We start from the raw sequence: 9,664 nt of genomic DNA on the forward strand, positions 1-9,664 counted from the left end.
GAATCACATTGTGCTTGAAAGTATTTAAAAAAAAAAAAACGGAGACATCAGGATACGTTTTCTATTTTATTGTTTTACCAAGACTTTGTGGTAAGAAACAAGCAGCCACGGTACATATTCAACGGGTTCACTTTCCAATAAAACAATCAATTCACAAACGTGACAACGCACAACGTCACTGACAATTTACAGTGCCTTCAAAAACAACAATCTTCCACGATTAAATTAACACTCTTTATACCATTGTAAAAAGATTTGTTTTTTAAAAAAAAGCACCAGATGTGAACCTGTGGCCCTCCATATCTGTCTATGTGGTTCTTTTCATGCATGTGTGCAGTAATAGGGGTGACTCACTCACATTGGCACATTTATTCTTTTAACTAAATGAAAGCATCCTAAATGTAGAGTATACAGGGGGGGAAAAAACCTCATGAATAAACAACACTGCTGGAAATGACTGACACTTCATGAAGTGAGAGGATCTGTGCTTTAGTAGCATGTGTAGCTCAATCTTTCTGCCCTGTGGAGGCTCTTCTTAAGTGACCATTTCTTGTATCATTCCAGATATGCACAATTCAGAACATTACGGTAAATCATTTCAGAACTACACTGGGATATTTGTTAATTGTGTGTTTCACACTAAGAGACGATGTTGCAGCAAAAATCACACAGTATGTTGAACAGTTGGATGTCATCACCACACAACACAGTCCATTCGTTGGAAACAAAAACAGGAACAGTTGAGGAATTAAGTTAAGAGGTTTTATAATTAATAGAATTCTTCACCCACCTTCCATGACTACAGTGTACGCTGTGGGGGGATTTTTTATTTTTTTTTATTGAATCCGGTTGTACTAGTTTTAGATATTTCAAATCAACGTCATTTCAAGCCATTTCAAAAAAAAAAAAAAAAAGCTTTCCGTCATTTGTCTTTTGACAAGCACCTTAATGACTAATCGGTTAGTTGCGATCTGCTTAAATTTGGAAAACATTCACACGTAGTTCATTACTGCGGTGTGTTTTATCATTTCAGAATGAAGACTTCCAACTAGATTTGTAAAAATTTCTTCAACAAACTGATCACATGGGTGACTCCTGGCCAATCAATAAGAATAATTCCCTTTTAACACGAAAGCATTTCTTAAAATCAGTGCAGTTTTCTGAGTAGTTCAGCAATATACAAAAACAAGGAGGCTTGAACGGTTGATTTCCTCTGGTCAGAGTTTACCAGATTCCACTGGAGCGACCACCTGGAGGGGCTAGGATCCGAGCGGAGGACCTCTTGGGGATGTGGTCATCCACCTGAGACCCTGTGGAAGAACTAGCCGTTAACTTGTTTTCATTCACTTCAAGTCGTTGGACAGTCTTCTTCTTCTATCTTCTGAATATAGTCGCATGCTAAAAAGAAAAGAAATGTAGGATGTCCTCCAACGTTATAGTTAAATTCTGACTCAATGGGATCTCATGCAGTTATTATCATGCCACGCTACATGCCAAACCAGGGATTAGGTAAATAGATGCCGCTTTTTAATCCCATGAGGAAATTTAACTGTGGCTTTAGTGTTTTGATGCAGCATTTTTTTTTTTTTTTTTACATACCCGAGAGGCTAAAAGAGCTCTCATGGAGGTCTCGAACCCCCTGTTGCACCCTCACCACGCTTTTATTAGCGGCGTCTCCATCATTGGGGCTCAGCCCAAGATCCTTCTTCATAGCGTTGGTAACTTTGACCACATCGCCAGAGTAGGGATCCCGGTCAACCCCTTTATATGCCTGGACCTATCCATGGGGGCAATATAGATCAACAGATTACATTTAGAAAGTAGTCTCAGATCATTTATATACATATGTACGCACTTTTTCTCTCTGCACCATCTTCTTGTACAGGTAGTCAGGGAAGGTCCGCTGCGGGTAGAATTTTCCGGAGCCCTCAGCGCACATGAACGTGGCATTCTCACACACCAAACGTCCTCGGCTGATGGTGACCAAAGGAACACCATGGCAGCGCATGCCCTCGTACAAGTTAAAGTCCCCCCCTTGCACCTGAGTGCCAACGGAGATTGTCCTGCACAAAGAGCAAAAAGGAGTGACGGATTTTTTTTACCACAACATAATTCAACCATCCGGTGTTAACTCACCTAGTTGCGTCTGGATCCCACACCACCACATCAGCATCTGCTCCGGGGATAATGCGACCCTTGCGTGGATACAAGTTGTAAATTTTGGCAGCGTTGGCGCTTGTCACAGCCACAAAACGATTCTCGTCCATCTTTCCTGTAACCTAATGAAGAACAGTGATATGTGGGTGTGAATACATTATTCACAGTGTGGGGGTTGGCATGTGGAAGGGAAAGCAATAAATATGAACAGCAGCTATTGTATGTGCGAGTAATGAGACGTACCACCCCACGCTCCCAGATGACGCTCATCCTGTCCTGGACTCCAGGCACTCCATGGGGAATCTTGGTGAAGTCCTCCTTGCCCAAGGCCCTCTGCTTGGTGCTAAAAGGACGGTGCTCTGATGCCACGACGCTCAGAGTGTCACTGGAAACAGAATGCGTATTTTCAGTTGATGTTTAGTTCACCTAATTGTTAACAAACAACTGTACACGTACTTGCCCAACAGTCCCATGAGGTAGCCGGGGGTGTTGGGGTCAAGGCGGAGAGGAGGAACGATGACGTGGGCGGCGGCGTGAGTCCAGTCCTGGTGGTAATACTGCATGCCGTTCAAGACTGCATGAGCGACTGTGGTCTCTGCGTGGACCACCTTACCTGCAGAGATAAGAAGAGCATTATTGCCCTCACTCATCTGTGTTTTTGTTTTTGCCAAACTGACACCAACCCTGCATCTTGGCAGCAGCAATCATATCTCCAGCAGGCATACTGGAAACATTCACCAGGTAGATAGGCGAGTGAGCCTGTAGCCGTAAAAAAAAAAAAAAAAAACAACAAACAAACAGATAACTGCATGATTACATCATCTTTACAGAGATGAGATATGAGTGTGGATTTACCCTATTGGCGATTGTGACAGCTCTGTGCGTAGCCTCTGACTCCAACTGCAAAAAGTAATCATAAGCAGCAAAAAGCAATTTTGACAAAATAAAGATTTTGGAGGAAAGGTGATGTTACACACAATCAAAATCTAATCAGATCTAAAGATGTAGAATTTACCAGTAGTAAATATGAAGTGTTTTATTTATCTAATCCAGATAGCATATTTGGAAGCCAATCAAAATTTCATTGGATAATCCCAATGAATCCCAAATTTACACGCTAATACGGCTTTCAAATAATATTACAGGGTTTAGGCTCAATTTTGTTTAGCAATGTATTTTGCTCATAAATAGAAAAAGTAAATACTTTACCTCCTCTGGACGGCTGACCTCAATGCCTTCGGGTCCACTGATACCCAAATCCAGAGCTTCTTTAGCACCCTAGATATACACACCAAATTTAGAAAATTCATATTCAAATTCATATACTCTCCCTTCTAAAACCTATTTTCATCAATCGACAAGATGATCATGAAAACTGCAGCCATGCGAGTGTGTTGTGCACCTCTGCCACCAGCTCTCCGTTCTCGGCGTGGACGCGAGCGATGGCTCCAATATCCTTACAGGTCTGCAATGCCTGGTACAGCTCAGAGTCCCTCAGCATCATCATATCCTTGTAGGCCATGAACATCTGGAAGGAGTTCACCCCATGCTCCCTGACCAGAGTCTCCATCTCATTACGCACCTGAGCACGTAGTAGATCAAGGCACAGAAATGAGTGCGTTTGTTAAAAGGGGGGGGGGGGGGGGGGGGGCATTCGCTGTCTCAGCAGATGATAAAAGAGATCCTGTAGCCAAAGGCAGAAAAATAACTATAATGACTCAGAGTATCTGTCTGACATGCTCAATGAATATGTTTGTTAACCTAGTTTGTGTAGGGTTTCTAATCTAGGTCATTACACATTTAACCCATATATGAAAATACGTGCATGTTGCTGCATTTATTTTGGTTCAGTGAGCTAAAAGAGCTCGTGAGGTGTTTTCCTGACGGATGTCACGTTGCTCTGCCTTTACCTTTGGCCCCCACCAGGTCACGCCGACATGAAGAGCGTAGTCACAGCACGCCTTTGCGTCAGCGAGAGATCGGCAGTTCTCATAGGCGTCCACTAGAGAGCAGTGTTGCTCAGGCAGGACCAACGCCATCACCATTGTGGTACCACCCATCAGAGCCGCCTGGGTCAAGCGAAAAGAAAATGAAAGAAATAATAATTATATAATTGATCATTACTATATACAAGGAACAGCAGACCCGGTCATTTATTTATTTTGAGGCGAAATGTTTTGTCTATGTCTTGAATTTGCTGATGCAATAAATGGATGTCCTGTAATAACATTCAGTAAACAGCACTGCAAGTGAGAGTAGGCAGTTAGTTTCATAAATGACATGTTCTTATGATTATGTGTTTATATTTTGATATATATATATATATTTATCCGCCAAACATCAGCTAAAGAAATGACACGTGTCAAAGGATTTATAACCAGCTAGTTTTGAAGCACTCTAGATGTGCATCAATGAGCTCGAAAAAAAACAAGCTGAGAGTGACAAGAAGAGGAAACTGGGATGAAAACCACATGAGGTGAAAGCTGCAGCTCAGCTGTGACTCACCTCTGCTCGCTCAATAGTAAATGCACTATATTGTAACCATGACAACAGACACTGCTCTACTATGACATTCATGTTCCAACCATCCTTAACTCCCTCTGCCTCTGTGAAATCACACCAACCCATTCATAATCATCAGTCATACTGGAATAATGTTGAGGTGGTAGGAAAACTAGTAGGAATATTTCTGTGCTTGACCTTTTAAGTAGTTGAGTATGTAGTCTAGTGTACACATCACACCCAAAGAATATGCAAATGATTTTCTCATGTCATGATACACTAATTGAATACAAATGTGCCCTTTGTTTGAAAAGTGTATTGAATAAACATTTGGTTGAAAAAAAAAAAAAAGGGTTGGTTAGACATGAATCCATTGTTTTAGCCCAAATCCATTAGTAATTTAGAGAGCACCATCCCCTACTGTGAGGATAATCTCCTTGGAGGATACATAAAGGCGACAAAAAAGGAGATGAAGGAGGTGGAAGGAGCACAAATAAAACAGTTTGATGTTGGAAGGGTTCCCACTATGTCTGTGCAAAATAATGAGTAAGCTGAGGCCAAAACGGGTTGACATACACTTTATCCAGGTTCATCTAGCACCAATTACATATCACAGTGCTCAGGGAAGGATGAGGAGGGGGTGGACTGGGCCTGATGGAGAGAAAATGGCGGCGAAAGGAACAGAGTGAAACACACAAACACAATCCTGATTTTTTTTCCCCCCATTAAGCATGAGGTTGGTTGCCATGGCAGCGAGGTCAGTGGGAAGAGAGATGGTGATTGGGGGGTGGGGGGGTGGGGGTATTGCTGGGGTGAGCAGGCATGTGGAGGATTGGGTATGCCCCCCAAAAAATTCCTCTCACCCTATTTCCCTTGGCATTCCAATAGATGTTAAGCCACTAAACTGCAATGCTGCTTTTTAATCTCCCAAATGCTCAATATTAGAAGACTGCTTCATATCATCTCCAGTTGTCTGTTAGTGGCGGAAAAATCAAAGGCAAGTATCGAGTACCTTGGTGCCACTGTAGAAGTCATCCTGGATGGCGGCGTTCATAAAAGTCTGCTGCAGATGCACCGAGGTGTCGATTCCACCGGGCAGCACCAGCTTTCCGGACGCGTCGATCACCTTAGCACCACCCGGAATCATCAATTCCTTCCCAACCTAGATGCACATCCAGCATATATTAAAAAGTCCAAAAAGAAATTTACAACACTTTATTTGTGAGTGTTTGCATTTGTCAAGTCTACCTGCTGAATGATGCCGTTCTCAATGTAAACATCGGCTTCGTGGGTGAAGTCATCGTTGACCACTTTTCCCCCCTTAATGAGAATTCGCATGGACCCCATGTTGGCAGTCAAACTCCTGAATGAAAAGGAACAATGCAATCATTTGGGTGGTACATATTCATAACATTTTCTAGACGTTTGAAATAAAAGGAAATTACATTTTGGCCACCAAATTTAGAATGCAATGAAACTTTCAAGTAAATTGCCCGCAAAGATAGGCATATAAACGACAATTATATGTTGAGCCTATTCAAAATGGTTTGTGCATGTCACGGAATATGCAACCACAGCAAAAAGAAGCCTGAATTCAATGTTCCCGTAGGAATTTCTTTTCAGAATCATGCATCTAATTAACCTAATTGCTGTCCTTTTTACCATTATGCGCTATGAGAACTTAAAATATAAAACATGGTGTATGCTAAGCACATCCCACTACCATCCATACAAATGTGTGTGTATTCTTGCATGGATGGCTGTATGCAATGAGTTTACAAGAAGGACACAATTGAGTCCCAGTCACACGGAATCATGTCAAAGAGATGGATGAGAACAGAGGGGGAAGCAGAGTAGAGTGGGTGGGGGCAGGGTGGAGGAGAATCGAAACAGTGAACAGTAAAATGAGGACCCCAAAAAGAAAATCAGGTGGACCCTAAAATCGTGATGCAGTTTTGGCACAGGTCAAAAAAACCTTCAATTGGTACCATTGTAGCTTCTGCTGGGCTTGATGACAGTCATGTCTATGCTGGGAATTTTTTTTTTTGGGGGGGAGGGGAGGAAGTTATGGAAAGTAGTGTCTCTCAGGCTTGGCAGCCAGAATAAAAGGGTGGTTTCCCGGGAGATGGGAACCGGGCTGCCTTCAGTGGAAAGAAGTTTCGAAACACCCTCAAACACACTTGCATGACAGTTTCATGGAATGTTAAATTTTGACGTTATAATGTATTTTCAATACCATCAACAATAGCGCATGTAACATAACTGCACTTGGGGTAGACATTGGAAAATGTAGTCACGCTTGAAGAATTTGAGGATCAAATGCATATTTAATTTGGATAGAGGGCACAGACATGCACAAGGGGAGAATTGCTCACTCACCCTCAGACCAGCTGCCCCTTTAATTCACATGCATGCAGACATACACAAATGTACACATGACAAATACATCCATACCACACAACACATGTGCACATCATGACATAATGGCAGGAGGGTACCAAATTCCAAACTCAACCTTTAACAAAATTAGGAACAAATTGAAAGGGAATAAAATAATATCGCATGTCCACAATATTGCAGCACCTGTCAAGTATCATTTTAATGTAGCCCTGTAATAAGCTCACATAATATGAACAGCTCAACATCTAAAAATGTAATATGCGTAATATATTCAAATTAAATACACACAAGCGTAGTCGCCGTCTCAGCTACTCATAAAGTGTGTGTGTATGTGTGTGTGTGTGTGGTAAGTGAGAACGTGGCAGACAGCTGCTGACTTCTGATCTGGGGTTTAATCACTGCTGCAGTGACAAGGCATGTCTTTGTTATTTCGTACACGTGTTGAAGCAATGTGTGTGCTATATAAAAAGCCACAACATCAAACAATAGGACCACCAATCGATGATAAGAATAGACATGACTTGGAGAGATTGAGGTTAAAAGAAGAAGCTGCTGGAAGGTTGATGGAAAAAAAATCTAAGTATTAGTAAAGCACAGAGACAAAATAATACATCATGACAACAGTAGTACAGCAAAATGGGGCACCGATGAGGATTTAGGCTCATCGCTCTTTATCCAGATGTTAGTCTGCATTTTCAGGAGAGATGATTTTTGGGGGAAAATGTGCATCTGCATCTGTGCAAGCTTGACACACCAACAACATGGTGGATGTCTAGTGGAACATTGAAAAATGAAATTCCGCCTCATGCATGCCTCATAGATAGCATCTCAATGCAAAGAAAAAACAACAACAAAAAAATGTTGATTTTGCTGAGTCATGAAACGCATCTCGAATACAGATAGGAGTACAACCTAAGACATCAGGAGGATTAATGGAATAAGAAATGACAGAAGGTGGATTAAGACCTCTGCCGAGGAGTGTCGTGTCGTAGAACTGATACAGCACTAACAAAATGTGGATTTGTAACATCATAATTGATGTGCCTCGCCTTTTAGAAATGTGAAACTGCAAGGTGTCCCAATATCTTTGCCCATCTCACGAATATCGTGCAGGCCCATTTTTTTTCCCCCCGATGACATTATACCGTATTTATACTGATAGATTAGAATCACTATCATAGACACCAATGCATAAGAAAAAGAGACATTCTAGAGCAATCATCTAAATCAAAGGAAAATCTTGAACACACCTTTCCTGTTGAACATGCATGACAAATCACAATGCTGGTTCAACTCCATGGCGCTTCATCGTCACAATATTTGATGAGAAAGAGAATAAGCCGTGAACGAATAAGACTCTTACATAATGGGTAAAGCAGGTTTTATTATTGCGGTGATGGCACGCTAGTACGCACATACACAGTCGTCGAGAGGGATTTTGTTAACACGTTGTTAAACATTAATAACCATTTGAGTGACACATACCGATGGAGAAAAAAGACGTACAAATAAAAAAAATACCATACACCTCATGACGTGATCGATTACGTGTTTTTTTTTTACGAACAGCATCTTTACTGCACAATTTTAGATTTTTTAATCCCAATTGTCAATAACGGTAAATTAGCTTTACAATATAACGCACGAATAATCAATACGACAAATGGTTTTTAATGACTTCAGTTCAACGACAATGAAATGGCATCGGAACAAGCATCGTGGAGTTATTTATTGTGATTTGTACGGCGCTTTACCGGTTATTTCTTCGCTTTTTTCCTTGGTCCCACTCTCCTTGGTGCTTGCTTGCTTGCGGTGTGTGCAAGGACAGCTGGCACAGTGCACAGATGCTGCCTTCAGACAGCCAAACAGCAGCCAATGAGAAGCGTTTAAATCCACTATTTAAAGGAAACAATCGACCAATGGGGAACGAGACATGTCAGTCGACAGGGGCGTGTCTCTTGCGTCCAGTAGCTGGTGCGTTCAAAAATCGTCGGAATACGGTAATCGCAATTCGTTACGTCATTATTCCAGCTCAGAATTTACCGAATACCGAAACCACTAGCACTTTTCAATAATAATAATAACAATCATAATAATAAAGGAATGGCAGATCATTTTATAGAGGTTTACATTCCAATATAGCGTTTTCCCTTAAAAATGCAATGATTTATTTTATTTTTTTTAATATGAAAAACTATAAAACGAGTTTCACCAAATTAAAAAAAAAAAGTTCTAATCAAAATATGTGCTTGTACACACATACCAGCATCTGTTAGACATGTATGTCCAGTTCCTCATAACGTCTGCAAGAGGGCAGCCAATACTGGTATCAGCCAATACAAGTAACGATACCTTGAAATAAGGCTGGTTATAGTTATACGATGCTGGTATTGGTACTCGCTGATCCCTAGTTATGTATAGGCACAAGACAGACTAAATTTATTCAAGTAATAATAATAATAATGATTGAATTTATATAGCGCTTTTCAAGGACCTAAAGAAGCTTAAAGAAAAACACAAATATATTCACCAAAAATCACAAGAAACATTTTTTTTAATTCACGGTTCTTCTTTTACATTGTTCAAGTACAAAGTTAAAATGCCT

General features: G+C 41.0%; 1 protein-coding gene across 1 annotated transcript; it reads right to left on the minus strand.

The window, feature by feature from the left end:
- Window positions 1-70: 70 nt before the first annotated feature.
- On the minus strand, window positions 71-8,883 carry LOC147042637 (dihydropyrimidinase-related protein 5-like). The gene is made up of 14 exons (XM_085938474.1): window positions 8,814-8,883; window positions 5,908-6,022; window positions 5,672-5,821; window positions 4,068-4,226; window positions 3,560-3,739; window positions 3,367-3,435; window positions 3,013-3,057; window positions 2,841-2,916; window positions 2,614-2,770; window positions 2,401-2,542; window positions 2,137-2,279; window positions 1,856-2,063; window positions 1,600-1,777; window positions 71-1,310 (listed from the first exon to the last, which is right to left on the minus strand). Exons 2-14 carry the CDS (start codon window positions 6,004-6,006, stop codon window positions 1,225-1,227), a joined length of 1,692 nt encoding a protein of 563 aa, XP_085794600.1. The 5' UTR covers window positions 6,007-6,022; window positions 8,814-8,883; the 3' UTR covers window positions 71-1,224.
- Between the last annotated feature and the right edge of the window lie 781 nt (window positions 8,884-9,664).

The sequence above is a fragment of the Syngnathus leptorhynchus genome, chromosome 18 (genome assembly GCF_054491065.1).
Source record: "Syngnathus leptorhynchus isolate UIUO chromosome 18, UIUO_Slep, whole genome shotgun sequence".
NCBI classification, from domain to species: Eukaryota; Metazoa; Chordata; class Actinopteri; order Syngnathiformes; family Syngnathidae; genus Syngnathus; species Syngnathus leptorhynchus.

Excerpts from the sequence above, each read along its gene's own strand:
- LOC147042637 (XM_085938474.1), bottom strand. The coding sequence starts at position 6,006 with ATGGGGTCCATGCGAATTCTCATTAAGGGGGGAAAAGTGGTCAACGAT. Across the intron at positions 2,917-3,012 it reads CTGTCACAATCGCCAATAGG|GCTCACTCGCCTATCTACCT; the intron begins GTAAATCCACAC and ends TTACGGCTACAG. Across the intron at positions 1,778-1,855 it reads AGATGGTGCAGAGAGAAAAA|GTCCAGGCATATAAAGGGGT; the intron begins GTGCGTACATAT and ends CCCCATGGATAG.